This window comes from Bufo gargarizans, chromosome 2 (assembly GCF_014858855.1).
Source record: "Bufo gargarizans isolate SCDJY-AF-19 chromosome 2, ASM1485885v1, whole genome shotgun sequence".
Lineage (NCBI taxonomy): Eukaryota > Metazoa > Chordata > Amphibia > Anura > Bufonidae > Bufo > Bufo gargarizans.
In genome coordinates, this window is record NC_058081.1 from 297,810,232 (window position 1) to 297,836,448 (window position 26,217).

Here is a 26,217-nt window from a genome sequence, read left to right on the forward strand (position 1 = left end):
TATTTTGGTGGGTTTTTTTTGTTTGTTTTTTACTAACTTTTAGCCCCCTTAGGGACTAGAACCCTTGTCCTATTCATCCTGATAGATTTCTATCAGGGTGAATAGGATCTCACACTGTCCCTGCTGCTCTGTGCTTTGTGCACACAGCAGCATGGAGCCGACTATGGCAGCCAGGGCTTCAATAGCGGCCTGGCTGCCATGGTAACCGATCGGAGCCCCAGACTTAGGCCTCATGCACACGACCGTTGTGTGCATCCGTGGCCGTTGTGCCGTTTTCCGTTTTTTTTCACGGACCCATTGACTTTCAATGGGTCCGTGGAAAAAATCGGAAAATGCACCGTTTGGCAGCCGCATCCGTGAGCCGTGTTTCCTGGCCGTGAAAAAAATATGACCTGTCCTATTTTTTTCACGGCCAACGGTTCACGGGCCCATTCAAGTCAATGGGTCCGTGAAAGAACACGGATGCACACAAGATTGGCATCCGTGTCCGTGATCCGTGGCCGTAGGTTTTAGTTTCATACAGACGGATCCGAAGATCCGTCTGCATAAAAGCTTTTTCAGAGCTGAGTTTTCACTTCGTGAAAACTCAGATCCGACAGTATATTCTAACACAGAAGCGTTCCCATGGTGATGGGACGCTTCTAGTTAGAATACACTACAAACTGTGTACAAGACTGCCCCCTGCTGCCTGGCAGCACCCGATCTCTTACAGGGGGATATGATAGTGCGGCACCTGAAGGGGTTAATTGTACTATCATATCCCCCTGTAAGAGATCAGGGCTGCCAGGCAGCAGGGGGCAGACCCCCCCCCCTCCCCAGTTTGAATATCATTGTGCGGCCCCCCCCTCCCCTGTTGTTAACTCGTTGGTGGCCAGTGTGCGCACCCCCCTCCCTCCCTCTATTGTTTTAATACTTTGGGGCCAGTGTGCGCGCGCCCCCCCAACCCCCCCTCCCTCCCTCTATTGTTTTAATACATTGGGGCCAGTGTGCGCACCCCCCCAACCCCCCCCCCTCCCTCCCTCTATTGTAATAATAGCATTGGGGCCAGTGTGCGCACACCCCCCCCCCCCCCCCCGATCATCGGTGGCAGCGGAGTAGAAGATTTTCATACTTACCTGGCTGCTGGCTGCTGCGATGTCTGCGTCCGGCCGGGAGCTCCTCCTACTGGTAAGTGACAGCAATGCGCCGCACAGACCTGTCACTTACCAGTAGGAGGAGCTCCCGGCCGGACACAGAGATCGCAGCAGCCAGCAGCCAGGTAAGTATGAATCTTCTACTCCGCTGCCACCGATGATCGGGGGGGGGGGGGGGGGGGGGGGGCACACTGGCCCCAATGCTATTATTACAATAGAGGGAGGGAGGGGGGGGGTTGGGGGGGGCGCGCACACTGGCCCCAATGCTATTATTACAATAGAGGGAGGGAGGGAGGGGGGTGCGCACACTGGCCACCAACGAGTTAACAACAGGGGAGGGGGGGCCCACTGGCCACCAATGAGTTAAAAACAGGGGGGGGGGGTCTGCCCCCTGCTGCCTGGCAGCACCTGCCAGGCAGCAGGGGACAGTCATGTACACAGTTTTTTTGTATATTCTAACCTGAAGAGTCTCCATCACCATGGGAACGCCTCTGTGTTAGAATATACTGTCGGAAATTAGTTTCACGATGTAGCTCATATCCGACAGTATATTCTAACATAGAGGCGTTCCCATGGTGATGGGGACGCTACAAGTTAAAATATACCATCGGATTGGAGAAAAATCCAATCCGATGGTATAACAGAACTCCAGACTTTACATTGAAAGTCAATGGGGACGGATCCGTTTGAAATGGCACCATATTGTGTCAACATCAAACGGATCCGTCCCCATTGACTTGCATTGTAATTCAGGACGGATCCGTTTGGCTCCGCACGGCCAGGCGGACACCAAAACGACTTTTTTTTCATGTCCGTGGATCCTCCAAAAATCAAGGAAGACCCACGGACGGAAAAACGGTCACGGATCACGGACCAACGGAACCCCGTTTTGCGGACCGTGAAAAAAAACGTCCGTGTGCATGAGGCCTTACACAGCTGGGGCTCCGATCGGAGGAGCAGGGGAGAGGGGACCCTGTGGCCACTGCCACCAATGATTAATACTGGGGGGGGGGGGGGAAGATAAATCTCTCATTTATTCATATACAGGAGGCGGGAGCTGGCTGCAGAATCACATAGCCGGCTCCCGACCTCTATGAGCGGTAGCTACGAACCGCGGCACCTGAGGGGTTAACTACCGCAGATCGCAGCTATTGCTCATAGAGGTCGGGAGCCGGCTATGTGACTCTCCCGCCTCTTGCATATAAATTAATGAGAGAGGTATCTTCATTGGTGGCGCAGTGGCCACAGCCCCTCCCCTTCTCTTGTCTTCTCTCCACTCATTGGCGGCGGCGGCGGCAGCAGCAGCGGAAGCAGCACAGGGGGAGGGACACACTGCTTCCTTCTCCCCTGTGCTGCTGAGGGAACACGGAGAGCGCTGAGAGCAGCGCGATCTGTGTTCCCAATAAGTTATCGGAATATCGGCAAAATAGATGCCAATACCGATAACAGTCAAAATACTGAATATTGGCTGATAATATCGGTAAAACCGATAATCGGTCGATCCCTACCCCTGATGCACCCCTAGAGTAGAAACTCCAAAAAAGTGACCCCCATTTTACAAACTACAGGATAGGGTGAAAGTTTTGTTGGTCCTAGTTTAGGGTACATATGATTTTTGGTTGCTCTATATTACACTTTTTGTGAGGCAAGGTAACAAGAAATAGCTGTTTTGGCACCGTTTTTATTTTTTTGTTATTTACAACATTCATCTGACAGGTTAGATCATGTAGTATTTTTATAGACCAGGTTGTCACGGACGTGGCGATACCTAATATGCATACTTTTATTTTATTTATGTAAGTTTTACATAATGATTTAGTTTTTTAAACCCAAAAAAAAAAATAATCACGTTTTTGTGTTTCCATAGTTTAGAGAGCCATAATTTTTTCAGTTTTTGAGCGATTACCTTGGGTAGGGTATGATTTTTGCAGGATGAGATGACGGTTTAATTGGCACCATTTTGGGGTGCGTGTGAATTTTTGATCGCTTGCTATTACACTTTTTGTGATGTAAGGTGATAAAAAATATTTTTTTTTTTTAGGCCTCTTTCACACTTGCGTTGTCCGGATCCGGCGTGTACTCCACTTGCCGGAATTACACGCCGGATCCGGAAAAACGCAAGTGAACTGAAAGCATTTGAAGACAGATCCGTTTTCAAATGCTTTCAGTGTTACTATGGCAGCCAGGACGCTATTAAAGTCCTGGTTGCCATAGTAGTAGTGGGGAGCGGGGGAGTGGTATACTTACCGTCCGTGCAGCTCCCGGGGCGCTCCAGAATGACGTCAGAGCGCCCCATGCGCATGGATGACAAGCCATGCGATCACGTCATCCATGCGCGTGGGGCGCCCTGACGTCACACTGGAGGGCCCGGGGAGCCGCACGGACGGTAAGTATACTGCTCCCCCGCTCCCTACTACATTTTACCATGGCTGCCAGGACTTTAACGTCCCGGCAGCCATGGTAACCATTCAGAAAAAGCTAAACGTCGGATCGTTTAGCTTAAGGCCGGATCCGGATCAATGCCTTTCAATGGGCATTAATTTCGGATCCGGCCTTGCGGCAATTGTTCAGGATTTTTGGCCGGAGCAAAAAGCGCAGCATGCTGCGGTATTTTCTCCGGTAAAAAAACGTTCCGGTCCTGAACTGAAGACATCCTGATGCATCCTGAACGGATTTCTCTCCATTCAGAATGCATTAGGATAAAACTGATCAGGATTCTTCTGGCATAGAGCCCCGACGACGGAACTCTATGCCGGAAGAAAAGAACGCAGGTGTGAAAGAGCCCTTAGCACAGTTTTTATTTTAAATGTTTTACGGTGTTCATCTAAGGGGTTAGGCCATGTAATATTTTTATATAGCCGGACGATACGGACGCGGCGATACCCAATATGTATACTTTTTTTTATTTATATAAGTTTCACACAATAATATAATTTTTGAAACAAAAAAATAATCATGTTTTAGGCCTCTTTCACACTTGCGTTGTCCGGATCCGGCGTGTACTCCACTTGCCGGAATTACACGCCGGATCCGGAAAAACGCAAGTGTACTGAAAGCATTTGAAGACGGATCCGTCTTCAAAATGCTTTCAGTGTTACTATGGCAGCCAGGACGCTATTAAAGTCCTGGTTGCCATAGTAGGAGCGGGGGAGCGGTATACTTACAGTCCGTGCGGCTCCCGGGTCGCTCCAGAATGACGTCAGAGCGCCCAATGCGCATGCATCATGTGATCCATGCGATCACGTCATCCATGCGCTTGGGGCGCCCTGACGTCACTCTGGAGCGCCCCGGGAGCCGCACGGATGGCAAGTATACCGCTCCCCGCTACACTTTACCATGGCTGCCAGGACTTTAGCGGCAGCCATGGTAACCATTGAGAAAAAGCTAAACGTTGCATCCGGCAATGCGCCGAAACGACGTTTAGCTTAAGGCCGGATCCGGATCAATGCCTTTCAATGGGCATTCATTCCGGATCCGGCCTTGCAGCAAGTGTTCCGGATTTTTGGCCGGAGCAAAAAGCGCAGCATGCTGCGCTATTTGCTGCGGCCAAAAAACGTTCCGTTCCGGAACGGAAGACATCCTGATGCATCCTGAAGGACGGACTGTCCATTCAGAATGCATTAGGATAATCCTGATCAGTATTCTTCCGGCATAGAGCCCCGACGACGGAACTCTATGCCGGAAGAAAAGAATGCAGATGTGAAAGAGCCCTTAGTGTCTCCATATTCTGAGAGCCATAGTTTTTTCAGTTTTTGAGCGATTATCTTGGGTAGGGGCTCATTTTTTGCGGGATGAAGTGACGGTTAGATTGGTACAAACACCTTTTTGATCGCTTGCTGTTGTACTTTTTGTGATGTAAGGTGACAAAAGAATTGTTTATTTAGGTCATGTGATATGTTTATAGAGCCGGTCGATACGGACGTGGCGATACCTAATATGTATACTTTTTTCTCCCCTATTTTTTACCCTTTTTTTTTTTTTACTTTATTTGGGGAAAATTTGGTTTTTGTTTATTTTTACTTGAAACGTAAATTTTTTTGGGGGGGGGGGCTTTATTTTTTCAACTTTTTTTTTCACTTAATTTTTTGTCCCACTTTGGGACTTCAACCTTTGGGGGTCTAATCCTTTACAATGCATTCCAATACTTCTGTATTGGAATGCATTCGCTGTATGAGTAATACAGTCAGTATTACTCATACAGCTTCCGGCCTGTGATATCCAGGGGGCTGGATCTCACAGGCTCGTCACCGGAAGGCAGCGCGATGCCTTCCTTAGGCATCGCGTTGCCTTCCATGCCATCGGGTCCCCCCTACAGCTGCATGGTGACCCGATGGCACCTCCGATCACCGCAGCAACCACAGGTAAAAGCCTCAAACCGCAGGTCTGAATTGACCTGCGGTTTGCGGCGATCGCCGACATGGGGGGGAGGGGGGTCACAGGACCCACCCTCGCATTTAGCCAAGGAGCCTGCTCAATGATTTGAGCAGGCACCGGGTTCTGATCACCGCCCGCCGGTGATCGGAACTATACATGACGTATCGATACATCATGTGTACTGAAGAGGTTAAAAGAGGATTTCAAAAGGGTACCTGTCATCGGGATTGTGTGTATAGAGCTGAGGACATGGGTTGCTAGATGGCCGCTAGCACATCCGCAATACCCAGTCCCCATAGCTCTGTGTGCTTTTATTGTGTAACAATAAATATTTTATATATATGTAAATGAGGCAAGTAAGAAGCCCAAGGAGCTGTTACTAACGTTTCTGGAGCCCAGCCACACCCACTGTAAAGGAGCCCAGCACCGCCCCGCACCCTCCGACTCTCCTCCTTGCTCCCCGTCGTCAGAAAGCTAGACCACCGTAATCTCGCAATGCGCGAGCTAGCGCATGCGGCATAGTGTTCCTTCCCTGTGCTGGCATCAGCCTCAAGGAACAAACTGTGCATGCGCTAGCTCGCGCAGCGTGAGATTACGGCGCTCTAGCTTTCTGACGACGGGGAGCAAGGAGGAGAGTCGGAGGATGCGGGGCGGTGCTGGGCTCCTTCACAGCGGGCGTGGCTGCACTCAGGGTCAGAGAACACTGGACTCATCTCTCAAGCATGGAGGAGACAGGACTCATCTATGGTTCATATATATATATATATATATATATATATATATATATATATAATCGTTTTTTTACACAATAAAAGCACACAGAGCTATGGAGACTGGGTATTGCGGATCTGCTAGCAGCCCATGTCTTCAGCGCTATACACAAAATCCAGGTGACAGGTTCCCTTTAAGGGGTTGGCCACTTTCTTGCTACCAATGTGTATGTAAGATGACTATATGTCACTTACTAATATAGCCTTTGTTGAAGTTCTGTGCCGTATCTCATGAGCCATGCCCCCTTGTTGGGCAAATCTTCTGAGCTGTCTGCATAGTGGTCCTATCTACAAGATGGCTGCTGATGGCAGGTCATGTGGCAAGACTTGGCCAACAAGTGAGCATATCTTATGAAATATAGAAAATGTTACTGACACATTGATCAACAATAGCCAGAAACGGCCAACCCCCCTGACTGTTATAGCATCAGGGTATGCTCCCAAGTTGGATTCTGCCGTGTATCCTACAGCTGAAACCACTGTGGCTTCTAGCATGGGTTTGCATTTGAAATGCCACTCTGTTGAGCTCCACTGAATGGAGTTACCCCACAAGCAAGCTACAGCCACAGTTTCCTCAGGTGTCCGTGCAGTAACATGTCCATTCTTGGAGTGGTCTGGAAAATCTATGTGAGAAAAATCCCCAAGAGCATGAACTGTACCGCAGCCTCCCTTTGAAAACTATGGGAGGCACTTTCAGGGCAGATGTTGTGTGGTTTTTCGGCATGGAATCCACGCTGAAACCTGTGCCAAAAGTCCGACATCTGGGCATATGGGTACGGTTCTGCTTAACAATGTAAATAACGGAATAAAAGCATAAAAGTAATTACCTGTGTGTCCGGTAAGCTGCCCACATTAATGGAGTCATGCCATTCTGATCCATCATATCTACATCCTGAAACAACAAAACTGATAAAGTTAGATATTAGACTGCAGATTGAATGCTCATACGGCTTTCAGGCCAACTAAAATATATCTATAGTGCAGCGGTCATAAAACGTAAGTAAGCGACAAATATGTGAATTATTGTGTCCAGTGCGGAGAACGCGCTCCGTATGGGAGCACGATTTCCCGATATGGACATGCCCATCTGGAAGGATCTATTTAATCATGTCGAACACCTATTTTCTTGTAGTATGTTTCCGATGAGTATTGCAGTGCATTGATACTGGTATTATTATTATTATTTTTTATTTCTCCTTAAAGGGGTTGTCCAGGCTACAAATACCCATGAGATATCCTCAATGATTAGCTTTCTGAAGGGCTTTGCACTCATATGATTGCAGATTAAAAACGCGTGGTGTACAGTCAGTTGACGCTGTTTGTTTCCTCCACAGTGTATGGATGACATTTCTTAGGTTTCAGCCACTTTGTCAGTACTGTAAATGCTGTGGATTTGCTGCATGTATTTCCGCTCTAGAGAATCCGCAGCATTTATGCCTCATGTGGCTATACTCAAACTAGAATGGGTATTTCCCCCCCAAAGATACAGATCCTTTATATCATTGCTAAAATTATTACAGACAAGTGTGTGAGCTTCTATGTTCATTTTCTCTAAAAAGGATGTGTGCGCCCTCTGCTGGTTATGCAATGTAACAATTTTGAGCAAAAGATATGACACTAATAATAAAACTCATTGAGGGAGATTTGTGATCAAAATGCACCACAGTTCTGGCATAACCTGCCACAAAAACTAGCGTAAAAGCGTTTAACCACATTACCACATCTGAAAACGCAGCATGGCTCAGCTGGAAAGAGTATGACCTACCAAAATCGGCTGTGGCTTGCAATGCAAATGCGCACTAACAAAGCACCAAAATTGTCATAAAGAAAGCCAACTGATGGAAACTTAGACTAAGGGCTCATGCACACAAACGTATTTTCTTTCCATGTCCGTTCCGTTTTTTTTGCGGACCGTATGCGGAACCATTCCCCTTAATGGGTCCGTAAAAAAAAAAACCAGAAGTTACTCTGTGTGCATTCCGTTTCCGTATGTCCGTTCCGCAAAAAAATAGAACATGTCCTATTATTGTCCGCATTACAGACAAGGATAGTACTGTTCTATGAAGGGCCAGCTGTTCCGTTCTGCAAAATACATACAGCCGTGTGCAAGAGCCCTAATGGTGAGCCAGATTATCCAGCATCAGTCACGGTGGTAAATCTGGTGTCGCTTTAGTCTGTCTAGTCTAAGGGAGGTAATGTATCAAGATGCTAATCGACTGATGTTTTTCTTTTCTTTGTTTATGTGTCTGCTTTTTTCAAAACCATTTTTTGTGACAGATTTACAAAATATCCCACACAATTAGTTAAATTTTTTGTCTAAAGTACAATTTTTTTTGTCTAAAGTCTAAACTTATTTATTATAAAGGTGGCGAACTCCACCACAGGACTGCAATGATAAATTGGGCTAAAACTGTGGCTACGACCACCAAACATCTCACTACCCCATAGTAAATATCAACTGCCAGTCACTTCACATTTGTTGTGAATGCCTACTCCACCGGGAAAACAGGCAAAGAGAGCAACTTTGCCGCATTACCCCTAAGTTTACACCATCTTATCATGAATTCTTGGACTTCTGAAGCCAGTTTATCTTGAGACCATAATTGCCAAGCGTCTGTACAAAGACTGCAACAGTTTAAGGGGTTGTCTGACATCCGCTGAAAATGAAAAGCTGGATGGACAGTGTCATAAAACCAGCACCTGCCATATGACAGTTCAGTTGTTCCACCACAGCAGCTACCATCCTTACCATTTTTGCTCCCTGCCAGACTAGAAGCGATGGCCAGTAGTGGTCAACTGAATGTATACAGGGCCGTCAAAAGTATTTTTACACACTGTTCAGCTAGCCTTTCATTTTAAATGGATGTAGAACAACCTCTTAAAGGTTCAGAGCTGAATTCATGCTCCGATACTCTCCCTTGCCCCCCCTCTGGATCACGCAGGGCAAGGACTGCTTGATTATATTTTTAACACTGCTAGGTGGAGGCTTCTGCCTAGCAGTGTTCCCGGTGACATCACTGGCAGTAATGGGCGGGCTTTAGAGATGCCCTAGCCGTTTTACAGGCTAGGGCAGCGCTAAAGCCTGCCCATTAGTGCCGGTGACATCACCAGGCTCACTGCTAGTCGCAAGCCTCTGCCTAGCTTACCCATAGAGAGTCCAGTACATCACCAGATCTCCAGAAAAAGCACTGATCCGTGCTGGGCAAAGGAGAGCATCAGAGCATAAAATGCTCCGATGCTCATATCAGAGGGCTTGCCAGGGTGAAAACGGGATGTCTGTGTTGTGCCAGCTACACTATCTCGGGGTAAACACCGACCACCCTGCCCATTTCACTCCTGCACAGACTCCTTGAGCTCTTCCCTAATGATCAAGTAGAGCGCTGCCCTCTCATAGCGACAACCACGTTGATGTACAGGTCTAGTTGCACCGTCATCTCTACACTTCCCTGTTCTCAGCTCTATGATCAGTGCAGGAAGGAAACACACCAGATTATGATATCACTTCCTGATTATGTATGACACACTCAGTCTCTAGGTGATGACATCACAAACAGTGTATTATCATGACACCATATATTGTAATAAGGTACAAACCACAGACAACTGGCTCACACTCTGGGGTGTTCTTGGGCAAATTACGTCAACAAATTTCCAAATGCACTGAATTTGAATGTCTTCACAAATGTGAATAGCACCAAGAAAACATGAGAGAGAGTATTTACATGTGTGTTCACAGTATTAGTAAGTGTACACCCATTTTCCGCTAAGCCCCACTCCCCATGTTGGGCACAGCAGAATTTTTTTTAAAACTGTTGTGCACCAGAATTATGGCTCAATCGGAGGCTAAATCTCTCCATTAATAGCAAACTCTGCGGGTGTACTGTGTGCCAAAATTATTAAAAGGGGTTGTCATCTATCCTCTGGATAGGTCATCAATATCAAATCGACACCCCGCCGAACAGCTGTTTGAAGAGACCGCAGTGCTCGTACAAGCACTGCCTTCTCTTCATTGTCTACCTGCTCACAGTCACAACTGCAGCAGCGGGCAGATGTAATTACATCTAAGTCGTCCCATTCACTTCAATGGGACGTCTCCTTTCTGTTCAAGTGAAAGGGAAGGAGCTGTCCAATTGAAGAGAATGGGGACGCCATAGTTGTAATTACACCTGCCCGCTGCTGCAGTTGTGACGGTGAGCAGGTAAACAATTAAGAGACAAGCGCTGCCTCCTCTTCAAAACAGTTGATCGGCGGGGGTGCCAATCTGATATTAATGACCTATCCAGAGGATAGGACATCAATATAAAAAATAGTGGACAACCCCTTTAAGAGGTAATAAAGAAAAAAAGTGTGTGAAAGAAGCCAAGATTTGTTTAAAAAAAATAAAGCTAGAAAATTCAATAGTTGGTACAGAGTTAGACAAAAGTGTCTACATCATCTACACGATTAGTAAATCTGGACCTCCGTTATAAGAAAATAGTGTTTTTGGAAGCATTAATATTGAGGAATTCTGGGATAGTCTGTGCAACTTGTAGTCAGAGATGGTGATTGTAAAAATTCAATCTGGAATTTCAATACATTTTTGTAAAGATACTTTAAAAGTCACAAAAAAATATATTTCATTTGGGGTACATTCACACAAATCTAAGCAGTCCATGCCCGTGCTGTGGACTGCAAATTGCCGTGTGAATCTGATATTGCAGCACAGACCCAGTGACTTGAATTGGTCCGTGATCCGCAATATACAGCAACATATCCCATCTTATGTGGTTCAGAGGCATGGACCCAAAAGCCAACGGACGTCCTTCCGAGTGCCTCCGATCTGCATCTTGAGGATTGCGAACCCATTCAAGTCAATGGGTCCACATCCGTGATTCACACGGCACAGACGGCGTACAGTGGTGTGAATGTACCCTAATGCTAATGTTTGCATACTAAACAAGTAGGGGGTTCAAATTTAAACAAATTGGCTCTACAAATTCTATTCACGAACATAAGTAAAAGCACAATACAAATAAACCGCACCCACCTGCCCCTTCGCTATAAGATATGCCACAATTGAGGTATGTCCAAACTGGGCGGCTAGGTGAATACAGCTGCAGCCTTCTCCATCTATAAGTGAGGGGTCAGCGCCATATTTCATCAACTGGACCACCATGGAGAGATGCCCCTGTCTGAAAGACATGCAGGATATAGCTTACAGATCTTTGAAAAACATTATAACAAAGATACATGAAAGCACTTCCTTTTCTTTATATCAAGGTTAGACCAAGGACAGAAAATGCCACAACAATGGAGTTACAATCCAGAAGAGAAGATACAAAGTAGCCATGACCAAACTGGTGTCGCTTACAGAGACTATTAAATATTTAGTTCCACTGACTCCACTCATTAACCCTTTGAGGACCGTGGGATTTAGCTTTTTTGCGTTTTTGTTTTTCATTCCCCGCCTTCCGATAGTCCTAACTTTTTTATTTTTCCCATTCACATAGCCTTATGACGGCTTATTTTTTGCGGGACAAGTTGTACTTTCTAATGGCACCATTTACAGTTGCATACCATGTAGTAGGAAGCGAAAAAAAAAAAAAAAGATTCAAAATGGGGTAGAATTTTTATATATTTTTTTTACACCGAAATTGATCTGTTATCTTCATTCTTCAGGTCAGTACAGTTACAACGATACCACACTTGTATAATTTTTCTTGCGTTTTAATACTGAAAAAAATAAATATTAAAACCCTTGAGGAAAAAATAAATAAAAAATGTATAACCATATTCTGACTCCTATAACTTTTTTGCAGTTTTGTGTACGGGGCTGTGTGATCTAGCCATCATTGAACACTTCATTTGGGATATAACAATACAATGCTGCCACCTAGTGGCCTGTATTGGTATTTTCCTGAAATAGGCACCGAAGCCTGATTGAGGCTTCGGTGTATTTCAGCGATGTAACAGGTTCCCTGAGCTCAGCCAGGGAACGCTGTCACCGGACGCGCGCGATTTCCGGTTCCGGGCTGATCGCATACATGTGCTGCGGGTCTCTGCTATCCCTTAGGATACCGGAGGTTTTTTCATTTTCGTTTTTCTTCCCTATCTTCCTTGATATATAGCTTTTTTTATTTTCCGTTCACATAGCCGTATGAGGGCTTATTTTTTGAGGGATAAGTTGTACTTTGTAACACCACCATTTAATATGGCATACAATGTGGTGGGAAGAGGGAAAGAATTTCCAAATGGGGTGGAATTGGGGGGGGGGGGGGGGGAACGCTGTTTCTCCACCATTTTACAGGTTTTGTTCCGACGGTGTTGCCTTTCGGCAAAACTGACCCATGCCTGTTATTCCCTGGGTCAGTTTGATTACAACGATTCCACATGTGTATATTATTTTTTTGTGTCTAAATAGTGTAAAAATTTATGAAATTTTTTTTTTTACATCACCATATTTTGACCCCCATAACTTTTTTATATTTATATCTACTGAGCTGTGTTGGGGACTCATTTTAAATTTAAATGAAAAAAATGGCAAATTGCCAATTTTGAGCCTTTTTTCTGTTACGTCATTCGCTGTATTGAAAAATATTTTTATGGGCGTTTTCGGACGCAGTTATGCCCATGATGTTTATATTTTTTGTTATTTATTCATGTTTTTATTCTACAGAAAGAGTGGTGATTCAAACTTTTATATATTTTTTTTTTTACATATTTTAAGTTTTTTTTAAACTTTTTTATGATTTTGAAGATCGTATTTGATATATATTCTGAACCCTCATGGCTCTTGAGAGTGACCCAGCGTATTGAATTCAATTACCAGCATATCCTCATTGGACGCAGAGGATGCCGGTAACAAGCCCTGAAGTGCGAGCTTTTGTGTTTTTTACCCTTTCGATGCCGTGATCTCACTTGATCACAGCCTCTATAGGCTTTAATGACCATGATCAGCATTATTGAAACAGCAGAGACCTGCAGGCCATGAGGCCCACTGCACTGTACACTACAGCACTGGTAGCGAACAGGTTATATCTATGAGTCTCTTTGTTATAAATTGAATATGCTGACAAAATGATGTTCATCAATTTCTAGGCAACCTGCATTTTACTGTTCAACTTCAGCCAAAGGTTGGATTTCCTACAGGTATTCCAATCTGCTCTCAAGCCAAAAATATATTAAATTATATGGCCATAGACAAAAGAAAATATATATTACTATCCTTGTATGTATTTGAGATAGGGATTACGTTAGACTGTGACAGGGACTGATTTAGGGGGCAGCAATATTTCTGAAAGCCATCTCAGCATTTGTCCGTAAACCACTTGCATATGTTGCCCACATTAACTCCATCCTTACCTAGTTGCCCAATGAAGAGGAGTGGAGTTTAAATCACCTCCAAGTTGATCCACAATAGCACCTTTAGATATGTAGAACCTGCAAATAAGGACAATAATCAGTTATCAAATGAAATGGATAATTTCAAGAATATATATTATCATTTTTTTTTATAATCCGTCCCTTAGTGGTCAATATAAACCACCAGAGGACTTTACTTTATTTTTTTTCACACAAAAGTTGTCCTGTAGCAGCAGGGAAATCAGCAGTTATAACGACTACTATGAATATTAGGGCTATGCTGGGTCTCGCCTCCTGCTACCAGAATCCTGGTAATCCGGTGATCAGTTACATACCACCAGGATTTACAGAGGCAGTAACACCTCTATCTCATAGAGCATTGTGTGTACGAGAACAGAGGACCCAGGTACCCGACATTCGACTGTCCACTGACACAGGCAGCAGCCTTTACATATATATGTATATATAATAAGGACCTGGTCCATCCACTATATATGCGAGGTGGGTGTCAAGCATTTTTATAGGCATTCACTACAAGTTGTGAATGCTACATTTATGTTTTTAAAGAGTCACTGTACTTTCACACAATTTCATTTAATAGCAAATGCTGTAACTAGCACATTTATAAATCACTTCATTAAAAAAATGTGCCTGCTTCCATCTTAAAAAAAAAAATAATAATAATAATAAAGCTGTAAAGTCATGGCCACTAGGGGTCTCACTTCCACCTAATTCGCAGTCCACTAAATAAACAGTCTGTTTTGACCATGCTAAACTACCGAATGCATTAGGTAGGTGCTGTGGGGAACAGTACAAACATATCATTTGTCGGCTTTTATTATCAGGACTAGTGTGAATATGAAGTTTTATTCTGCTTATTAATTGCCCAGGAGGCAGAGCCTCACTGTGAAGTGTTCTCTGCATTGTGCTGCTTCACAGGTCTCCTGGTTGGATCTGACATCTGGCACTCAGAACAGAGAGGATGGGCTGTGAAGCAGAATAAAAGTTCATATTCTCACTACTCCTGATAATAAAAGCTCCACGAAGGGTATGCTTTCCTTACTCTCCCCAGCCCCTACCTAGTGTTGCCAGCAGTTTAACATGGTCAAAACTGCTGTCACACTCTCCCTAAAATAATAAAGAAACTGATAAAACACACCCCTGCCCTTTCAGAAAAAAAGTTCAGTCCTGAAGCACATGGAAATTCTGCCAAAACGGCAAGTGTGGACAAATGCTTGACTGACCGGCCATTTGCTCTTCTGAGATGACAATCACTTAGGGATCAGCAACCAATGCCAAATCAAGATGTATTTTTCCACTTGCCTAAGTTTTACTCTTCTCCTGTGGAGCGGTGAATATTTGATATGAGCAGCTTACATGACTGTGGCACACACTGCATCACCTATCCTCCTCTTTGCACAGCAGTGATTTTGAAGCCCGCAGACAGTACGCTTCCCCTGTGTCTATGACATGGCAACTTTCCTTGCCACCCTTCTGAAGTTCTACTCACTTCACTAGATCTATCCTATTGTTGATGGCAGCCCAGTGAAGCAGAGTAACATTCTCTTTGTCAGGCTGTCGCACATCGTAGCCTGCCTCCACCAGCTCTCTGCAGCGCTCGTAGATTCCATACCTGAAGAGAAGACGAAAGGAGGAAACAATATTAGCAGACGAACGCTGACTGCGCTTCGCCATATAATGTGAAGGCGTAAGGAAAATGTATGCATTGCGGGTTTTCGGACTTTCAGATTTGAAGGCTTTTAAATGTAGTCCCACCATTTCCCATTCATAAAAAAAAAGCATTTTATGTAAAAGAGAATCAAAAGCTTACTGTAAAAACCACAAGTGCAGATTACATGGAGAGAAATGTAGTCCACATAAAAATTACAGCCGCAATATGAGTTTATGACTGTCCACATGTACCCCAAAACGCCACCAATAAAAAAAAACATCAGGTCATCAGTATCTGATTGGTGGGGTTTGACAGCCGGGACCCCCGCTGACCAGCTGTTTACGAAGGCACCGGCCCTTGCAGTAGCGCATTTTTTCCTAGGCCAGTGATGACCCATTCATTGGTCACGTGGCCTAGAAGTGAATGGGGCTGAGCACGACAGTAAGCACAGCCGCTACACTATGTACGGTACTGAGCTTGGCAAGCACGGAGAAGGCGGCGGCCCTCACACCAGCACCAGTGCCTTCTCAAAACAGCTGATCAGCCTATCCTGAGAATAAGTCATCAGTATAAAAATCTTGGAAAACCCTTTTAAATATACCACAAAATGGTGCCATTAAAAAATATAACTTGGCCCGCAAACGACCAAGCCTTGATATAGCTCCTGTGCATGAGCTGTGTTTGGTATTGCCACTCATACCCAGTCAAGTGAATGTACGGAGATGCAATACCACCACAGTCCCTGGACAGGAGTGGTGCTGTCACTGCAGGAAAATACTCTGACAACCAATGGGGGAGCTCACTGCTTCACTGGATTCATACAATAATAAAGCCACCTTCACTGAGCTCCCCTTAGTGGCCAAACCCCCCAGATCCCCCCTAGTAGCCCGGTTTTCACAAGTCCCCTGAGTGTAGGAACAAGATTTATACAAACTGTACAACCCCTTAAAGAGGACCTGTCACCTCTCCAGACATGTCTCTTTAGTAACTACATACATTCCCCATGTAATAACAATTCTGGAGCATCTATTCTTATTACTCTATGTTGTGCCATTCCTTTATTATTTCTACTAGAAGTTATGAATTAATTACTAGGAGTTGGCAATGAAGATCCAGATGGTGGGGGGTGTCCCTGCAGAGTCTGACATTATCCAATCATTGAAGCCAGTGTCAGACTGTGCAGGGACACGCCCCCAACTGGTAACGCCCATCTGGACCTTCACTGCAAACTTCAAGCAATTCATTTATTACTTCTAGCAGGAATAATAGAGGAACAGCACATCATAGAGTGATGAGAATAGATGTTCCAGAATTGTTATTACGTGGGGAATGTAAGTAGTTACTAAACAGACATGTCTGGTGATAAACGTTTGATCCACTCAGGCATCTCTGTTTTCGTGATCGGTGGGGGTCCCTGTGGTCATATATTTATCATCTATCCTGTGAACAGCTTTTGTTTATGGGAAAGAAAAGGAGGAGTTTGGACTTCTCTAACAGAAAAACTGAGAACCAACCCCTAAAGGGTAACGGCAGGTAATACAGATAAAAACTGGAACACATTAGGACAGCAGATAATCGCATGAAAGAGGACTGCACCTCTGACAATAAAAACCTCGGATTTTGTAGTATGTATAGGGAATGTCACTGCTATTATCTATAAACTGCGCCAGTCGTGCTAATTCAGGCCAATTATGACGTTTCTGGCCAGAATAGCTTAGGACGCGAGGAAAAAAAACACTGAACCCTGACTAGTAAGTCAATGGAATCTGTTAGGACCCTGAAACAACGTGAGCAGTAGAAACATTGGAGGACATGCTCAGGCGCGAATACTTACTGTGTGGCTTTGACAATGTCCCATGTACTATAGTCGTCCATGTGGCTTTTCCGTCCCATGGATTCAGTGCTGTAACCATGATTGTAATGACCCTGAGTCTTGATTTCCTGAAGGAGACAGTTACTGTTACTGAAGGAAATTAGTGTATGAGGAAATAAGAGAGAGACTCGATAATTACACTGCCATCCGGAACTGAAGCCCAGCATGAGCAGATAGACCTAAAACTATAATCTGCTCAGCTCCTCCTGCAGAGCAGACACGGAGCTCAACGTGACCACCTATAAACTGTCAACACTGTAATGCCAATATCAAAGGAGAAAAAATAAAAAATTATAAAATCACATAAATAAGTGATTACTCTAAAACATAAAAATAGCATAAAATATAAAAATCAGAATTCATGTGACTTTCCCTATAAAGTCCCGATAAAGATCCTGCCTAGCTAGCAGAACAGACGCCCTGACAAGGAAGAGGTCTTCAGAACTGACCCCATATCACCCAGATATGAAAGGCATTGGTAAAGTTACAGTAGACGGTGGAGTGATGAGAGGAGAAGGAAATAATTGGCCTTGGTGATAGGAAGGAACGTAATGGCACCCAGATCAGTAACCAATTTGATACAGAGATCCTGTGACCTAATTTCTCCTGTATTGCCCCCACCTAGGGACCAAAAGCCATCCCGATAAAGGAAGAGGTCTATGTCCAGACCTAACCCTGAAGATGTCCTAATCTCTGAGCTATCTGTGCTGTGGCTGTATCCCTGTCCACATTCTAAACATTCCCTTTAAGAGAGGGGTTCCTCAGAGCCAGGGCTTACTCTTCACTTATTATTGTATTGTACTGTATTATCTAACGTGATTCATTCATGGATTGCTGGGCTGGAGATAGGAGAACGATGCGGATGGAATGAATCGTGGGATTTCTATCATCTACCGATGTTCTGCCGATTTACTGCGCCAGTTATATTGGTGTAATAACATGTACATAAAATGTATGACTGCGACTGATAATGGAGTAGACGTCCTTTCATACCATTAGTCATAACCCGCAGGTAGACATAAGGAAGAAGGTGGATTTCCCAGAAACGTCACATAGTGTGGAGAACATCAAGTGAAAGATTCCACAAATCTGAAATCAAACCATGGCCTACAGAACCGTGAGGAGCCGAGGTCTTCATAGTTATCCTGAAAAAGATACCTGTCCATTTCCATACGTGGACGCTAATAACGGAGCAATATTCGGACACTTCTTCAGGGGTAGGGAGTAGATATCACATACATGATAATACTCATGCAGATAATGACTAGTTATGGTTTTCAGCCTCTGTATCAAACCAATGGGGCAGATTTACTAACGACTATGCACCACATTTACTAAAGGTGGATTAATACATCCAGATAATCGGGCAGATTATCAAGAACCAACATTCCTGTGAACGATTGTTTATGAAATCTGTGTAAACGTGCCGCCAATCACCCGATGAACGAGCAAAACTCTTGTCCATCGGGTGGTCCTGTCATTTGTGCAGGTATCTAAACTATCCGTTCTGGGCAGCAGATTGTGCTGTCTAAACAGTGATCTGCTGCCCAGAAACAGTGCAATCCTTTGTCCTCATACTGTGGAGGTGATGTAATTACAGCGGTCTCCTCCACCAGCGAGCAGCCAACTGTCAGGAAGAAACACCTTCTTCCTGACAACTGGCTTTAGCACTATGCAAGTAAATGAGCCTCAAGTGCCTGAGACACTTTTTCCACCTAGTTTGGCAAACAGGTGTGGCTTGGCAGGAAAGGGGCATGGCTTAAATGGGCATTCCCATCACCGACACTGATGGCATATCGCTAGGTTATGCCACAGGTGAGACCTGCAGCTGTCTCCAGAATAGGGCTCCCAAAGTGAAGGAGAACGCACCGCGCATGAGCACTGTCCTCTCCATTCACTGCTGAGAGACGAAGGAAGGAAGGAAGCCAGTGCTCGGCTACTTTCAGAACTCCCATAGCAGTGAACGTGGCCACTCATGCATGGCTGCTCTTTGTTCACTTCGGGGACCCTGTTCTGGAGACCCACACCTACCTAATATAGGGTTTGAGATGGTCTCTCATTCTATAGCGCAAGCCCTGAGGTTTTTAGGAATATAAAAAATTGCTACAAAATAAAAGAATTCCAAACACACTGGGGGTCATTTACAAAAGCCCTATGCCATATTTCTGGTGTAAAAATGTCGCAAACCACTAGTTTGTAGATTTTAAAACACCAATGCACCTAAATTTAGGTGCAAGTGGCATTGTTACTCCGCCCACCTCACTTTCCAAAAAGGTGGTGTGGAGGGGAGTGGAATGGGCGGGCCATCGGGCCTGGGACATTAACGCCAGTTTACTGGCATAAATGATGATTGAAATCTATGCCCGCTAAGAGCTGTAGTAGATTTCATTATAGGTTCATGGACTGGCGGAGGATGCAATACATTTATGATAAGGGCCGAACCTCATCATAAATGAAGCGCAATCTCCAGCGACGCAGAAATACCAGTCTTAATAAATGACCCACGATATATCTTTTCTACTTACTTTTAGTTTCAATATTACATTTAAAAGGAACCCGCTACCATACAATACAATCTGCAGTCATCATGCTATAGAGCAGGAGGAGCTGAGAAGATTGAAATACAGTATAGTTTTATGGCAAAAGATTCTGTAAAACTTGTAATTTATACATTTAAATCTCTGCTTTTTCTGACTTCAGTTGTACATGTGGGAGGTCTTATCAGTGACTGATAGAATTATCTGTCTAAGGCCTCATGCACACTGACGTTGTTTTGGTCCGCATCCGAGCCGCCGTTTTGGCGGCTCTGATGCGGACCCCTTCACTTCAATGGGGCCGCAAGATGAGGTTTTTATTGACCGCATCCGTTGCTTCGTTCCGTGGCCACGCAAAAAAAATATGACATGTCCTATTCTTGTCCGCGCTTTGCGGATAAGAATATGCAGTTATATGTAAAGGCTGTCCGTGCCGTTCCGCAAATTGCGGAACGCGCACGGACGCCAACAGTGTTTTGTGGATCCGCGATTTGCGGACCGCAAAACACACCACGGTCGTGTGCATAGGCCTAAGTGTGTATATAGAGATAGCAGTCAGTCACTGATAGCTGTACACAGTGAGGTGTTATTAGTGAATGATAGCATTCTCTGTGTAAGTGTATATACAGAGAGAGCTGTCAGTTACCGATTGCTGTACATCGGGAAGGTGTTATCAGTTATTGATAGCATTCTCTGTGTAAGTATGTATACGGAGATAGCTGTCAGTCACTGCTAGTTGTACATGGGGGAGGTGTTATTAGTGACTGATAGCATTCTCTGTGTAAGTGTATATAGATAGATAGCTGTCAGTCACTGATAGTTGTACATGGGGGAGGTGTTATTAGTGACTGATAGCATTCTCTGTGTAAGTGTGTATACATAGATAGCTGTCAGTCACTGATAGTTGTACATGGGGGAGGTGTTATCAGTAATTGATAGCATTCTCTGTGTAAGTGTATATACAGAGATAGCTGTCAGTCACTGATAGTTGTACACAGGGGAGGTGTTATCAGTGATTGATAGCATTCTCTGTGTAAGTGTATATACATAGATAGCTGTCAGTCAGTGATAGTTGTACACAAGGGAAGGTGTTATCAGTAATTGATAGCATTCTCTGTGTGTGTATACAGAGATAGCTGTCAGTCACTGATAGTTGGATATAGGGAGGTGTCATCAGTAATTGATAGCATTCTCTGTGTAAGTGTGTATACAGAGATAGCTGTCAGTCACTGATAGTTGTATATAGGGAGGTGTTATCAGTGATTGATAGCATTCTCTGTGTAAGTGTATATACAAAGATAGCTGTCAGTCACTGCTAGTTGTACATGGGGAGGTGTTATCAGTGATTGATAGCATTCTCTGTGTAAGTGTATATACATAGATAGCTGTCAGTCACTGATAGTTGTATATAGGGAGGTGTTATCAGTGATTGACAGCATTCTTTCTGTAAGTGTATATACAGAAAACACCATCAGTCACTGATAACACTTCCCCTTGAACAAAGAAGGAGCAGGAATATAAATGTATAAATTACAGGTTTTACTGAATCTTTCCCATAAAACTATACATCAATCTGCTCAGCTCCTCCTGCTCTATAACATGCTGCCTGCAGATAGCACTGCATTGCGTGGTGCCAGATCCTCTGTAATATAGGACACGTCCTCTTCACATGAGCCAGGGGCACCGTCAAGGACTTTGCAGTGAAGGTTTGGTATGCAGAAGGGGAGACTCCTTCCTATGGTAATATCAAATATTCCTGATACCGATGTTCTGATTACTGCAGTCCCTTCTCCGCTGACACATATGTAACACATATAGAAGAGGCCAAATGGAGGAAAGCGTCCATGTTTGATTTACTCCCAGTGTTTCACTACATTCCAGCTGAATGGTATGGTGAAGGATCTAGATGAGCCGTGCTGCACTATCAATTTCACTTCAGTCATTTTATATAAAACTATATTAAAAACAGAGATGCCGATGAAAGGTTGACAACAAAACACGATTACGTAAATGGGAAAAAGCATAACACGGTGACTAATCTTACAGACTGACAGCACTGGCCTCAGCTATCCCTCAGAATGTGGGTCACTTAGATTTGATGGGTATCAGCAACATCAAATTCATTTCTTCCTGATTAATATTATAGGACTATATTACACAGTCCCAGATGGGATCCCGCGGAGTAATTACAGTTTATACCACCGAGGCAGGCAGAACATCACTTTATTCTAATAGCATTTCCATATATAAGGGCAAAGCACTAGAAGAGGTGGCACGCATACCCCAAAAACAGCGACCCGTCGGTCATCAGAATATCTTCCTTCAATATGGGGCTGTTCCTCCCGACCACCTGAAACATGCTCTTCTATGTGCTCCTCAGGGAGGGGGGAATAAAGCACTGCCATACTCCCCTGGGAGTGACTTACCTCCCGTGAGAACAAAGGATCGGACATGTTGAAATGCAGCAGCCCGATGCTTGTTTCCCATCACCGCCAGACACATTGGATGACTGGCCAGTACCGCTACCATCGATGGGTTCAGCCAACATACATCAAAGGTATAGGCGCACCTTTAGTGTATGCATGCTACTTTACAGAATAAGTATAGAGGGGAGCTTGAAAATAATACGCAAGTACTGCATTTGTCCAACCCTCATGCTTTTCACTGCATGTTAGGCCATGTTCACACACTTCTGATTCAGCAATGAATGTGAAGGAGACCATCCACATGGCTCATGAATCACCGTACAATATCACCGGACAAGACCTTTGAGCAGACAAACCTACCAACCCTGTCACCTGCCATGTGATCTAATACACTAGGGTGTGATCGAGTCAGCAATGCCACAATAAACCAGAATAAGAGATGGCGGACTGCTGGCACTACCATGTCTGTACATCGGGTATATGCCGAAGGCTTCCTTCTAATCATTAGGATAACGGAGGGTGTTATGATATCTACGTCCAAAGTAGACATGCTGCCGACCATGCCGGGACTTCATTCGTAAAACTGATCAAGTTCTGCAGATTGCAGTAAAAAATACAAACCCTGTGACTGTACAGACGATGTAATGTCAATGTCAGCTTTATCCCACTTTTCATTGGTGCCTGTGATGCGATTAGAGAGACAGCTACTGTCTTCATTCTGATCACGAGAGAGGTGTTCATCACTCATCTAACGTGATTCATTCATGGATTGCTGGGCTGGAGATAGGAGAACGGACGGATGGAATGAATCGTGGGATTTCTATCATCTACCGATTTACTGCGCCTGTTATATTGCTGTAATACCATGTACGTAAAATGTATGACTGCGACTGATAATGGAGTAGACGTCCTTTCATACCATTAGTCATTCCCGCAGGTAGACATAAGGAAGAAGGTGGATTTCCCAGAAACGTCACATAGTGTGGAGAACATCAAGTGAAAGATTCCACATATCTGAAATCAACCTATGGCCTCATGCACACGACCGTTGTGTGAGTTTTGCGGTCCGCAAACCGCGGATCCGCAAAACACGGATGGCGTCCGTGTGCGTTTCGCAATTTGGGGAACGGCACGGACAGCCATTAATATAACTGCCTATTCTTGTCCGCAAAACGGACAAGAATAGGACAGGTTATATATTTTTTTGCTTACCACGGAACAGGGCAACGCATGCGAACAGCACACGGAGTGCTGTCCGCATCTTTTGCGGCCCCGTTGAAGTGAATGGGTCCGCATCCGAGCCTCAAAAACTGCGGCTTGGATGCGGACCAAAACAATGGCCGTGTGCATGCGGCCTTAACCTACAGAACCGCGAGGAGCCGAATCTTCAGAGTTATCCTGAAAGAGATACCTGTCCATTTCCATACGTGGACGCTAATAACTGAGCCAAGTAAAGAAATCCCACCTGGGAGGACCAGAAAAAATTCGGAGAAATTTAAGAAATGTCACAAATTAAAAGGTTCAATTTGTCAAATCGAGTCACAGACCGCCTCCTGTCAGGGAACCAGCCGCAGACCGCCTCCTGTCAGGGAACCAGCCGCAGACCGCCTCCTGTCAGGGAACCAGCCGCAGACCGCCTCCTGTCAGGGAACCAGCCGCAGACCGCCTCCTGTCAGGGAACCAGCCGCAGACCGCCTCCTGTCAGGGAACCAGCCGCAGACCGCCTCCTGTCAGGGAACCAGCCGCAGACCGCCTCCTGTCAGGGAACCAGCCGCAGACCGCCTCCTGTCAGGGAACCAGCCCCAGACCGCCTCCTGTCAGGGAACCAGCCCCAGACCGCCTCCTGTCAGGGAACCAGCCCCAGACCGCCTCCTGTCAGGGAACCAGCCCCAGACCGCCTCCTGTCAGGGAACCAGCCGCAGACCGCCTCCTGTCAGGGAACCAGCCGCAGACCGCCTCCTGTCAGGGAACCAGCCGCAGACCGCCTCCTGTCAGGGAACCAGCCGCAGACCGCCTCCTGTCAGGGAACCAGCCGCAGACCGCCTCCTGTCAGGGAACCAGCCGCAGACCGCCTCCTGTCAGGGAACCAGCCGCAGACCGCCTCCTGTCAGGGAACCAGCCGCAGACCGCCTCCTGTCAGGGAACCAGCCGCAGACCGCCTCCTGTCAGGGAACCAGCCGCAGACCGCCTCCTGTCAGGGAACCAGCCGCAGACCGCCTCCTGTCAGGGAACCAGCCGCAGACCGCCTCCTGTCAGGGAACCAGCCGCAGACCGCCTCCTGTCAGGGAACCAGCCCCAGACCGCCTCCTGTCAGGGAACCAGCCCCAGACCGCCTCCTGTCAGGGAACCAGCCCCAGACCGCCTCCTGTCAGGGAACCAGCCCCAGACCGCCTCCTGTCAGGGAACCAGCCCCAGACCGCCTCCTGTCAGGGAACCAGCCCCAGACCGCCTCCTGTCAGGGAACCAGCCCCAGACCGCCTCCTGTCAGGGAACCAGCCACAGACCGCCTCCTGTCAGGGAACCAGCCACAGACCGCCTCCTGTCAGGGAACCAGCCACAGACCGCCTCCTGTCAGGGAACCAGCCACAGACCGCCTCCTGTCAGGGAACCAGCCACAGACCGCCTCCTGTCAGGGAACCAGCCACAGACCGCCTCCTGTCAGGGAACCAGCCACAGACCGCCTCCTGTCAGGGAACCAGCCACAGACCGCCTCCTGTCAGGGAACCAGCCACAGACCGCCTCCTGTCAGGGAACCAGCCACAGACCGCCTCCTGTCAGGGAACCAGCCACAGACCGCCTCCTGTCAGGGAACCAGCCACAGACCGCCTCCTGTCAGGGAACCAGCCACAGACCGCCTCCTGTCAGGGAACCAGCCACAGACCGCCTCCTGTCAGGGAACCAGCCACAGACGGCCTCCTGTCAGGGAACCAGCCACAGATGGCCTCCTGTCAGGGAACCAGCCACAGATAAGACCTGGCCCCTACCTGCCAATCAAATTGCTGCTTTTAACAAGAGGCATATGACACATGAGAACTGGGCTCTGATTGGTTGTTGTGGGTACTTCTTCCATTCTAAAGCTTCCTATAGACATTCCGCATCCTGATCCTTGGAGCCCGGAGGTGACAAGCATTCCCTGGGGGCTGCAGGGGTACAGTCATAATGGAGGCTGCATGAGTTCTATTACCCCCTAAACTGCTCCTATCAGGGGCAATGCAGGCAGGACCCAGATACTCTGTAGGTGCCCACAGGCAGACCAGTGCCAAGCACAGCGGGGCCTTCTCTCCAGGTACAGGTGACGGACTAGGAGTCAGCGCCAGGAGGATGCCCGCTACCGAGGCGCATGCAGTAGGTACGTGGGCACAGAGAGAAGAGGCGGCACAGAGCCGCACAGTGTGCCCAGGTCACTACAAGCACAGGTCGCGGTCTTCCCCTGCACCTCCCTGAGCACCCTCGGTAGCAGCGGGCACACCACCCCAGCCTCTGCCACAGAGAGCTGCCCGCCGTGCCCCGGACACCTGCCCAGCAGTGACAGGGCGCACTCACCTCGGGGTGCAGGATCGGGACGCAGCCAGTGCCTTTCTCATATTCCTCCATAGTGTCAGCCATCTTGGTGTTAAATCCCCCGCTGCATGCTGGGTAATGAGCAGCCGGGAGGGAGAGGCTGTTGTCCTGTCCCACACAATGCACGGGCACACAGGAGCACGTTCACATCGTGTGCAGGCCGCCGCGCCACCATTAGGAAGCGATTGTTTGCGATTCATTCGTCTCCATAGGAAATAATGCAACGAACGTGTGACAGATCTCATCTAGGTCGCACTTGTACAGTAGGAAAGGGCTGGCAACTGCCTGGTTTTCCCAATGTCATAGTACCCCATAACTGGACTGTCCCCAGTGCCCCCATAACAGGACTGTCCCCAGTGCCTCCATAACAGGACTGACTGCAGAGCGTCCATAACAGGACTGACCGCAGTGCCTCTATAGCAGGCCTGACCGCAGTGCCTCCATAACAGGACTGACCGCAGAGCCTCCATAGCAGGCCTGACCGCAGTGCCTCCATAGCAGGGCTGACCGCAGTGCCTCCATAACAGGACTGA

General features: G+C 46.4%; 1 protein-coding gene across 1 annotated transcript in view; it reads right to left on the bottom strand.

Annotated features, from left to right (window-relative positions):
* ZDHHC17 (zinc finger DHHC-type palmitoyltransferase 17) overlaps positions 1-25,768 on the bottom strand; it is a 55,952-nt gene extending 30,184 nt beyond the window's left edge. Inside the window, exons 1-6 of the mRNA XM_044280413.1 lie at positions 25,667-25,768; positions 17,125-17,231; positions 15,129-15,251; positions 13,619-13,696; positions 11,304-11,448; positions 7,105-7,169 (exon numbers count right to left, since the gene is read on the bottom strand). Of these exons, the coding sequence (XP_044136348.1) occupies positions 7,105-7,169; positions 11,304-11,448; positions 13,619-13,696; positions 15,129-15,251; positions 17,125-17,231; positions 25,667-25,729 (581 nt within the window). The 5' untranslated portion in view covers positions 25,730-25,768. The remainder of the gene's footprint in view (positions 1-7,104; positions 7,170-11,303; positions 11,449-13,618; positions 13,697-15,128; positions 15,252-17,124; positions 17,232-25,666) is intronic.
* Positions 25,769-26,217: the final 449 nt, after the last annotated feature.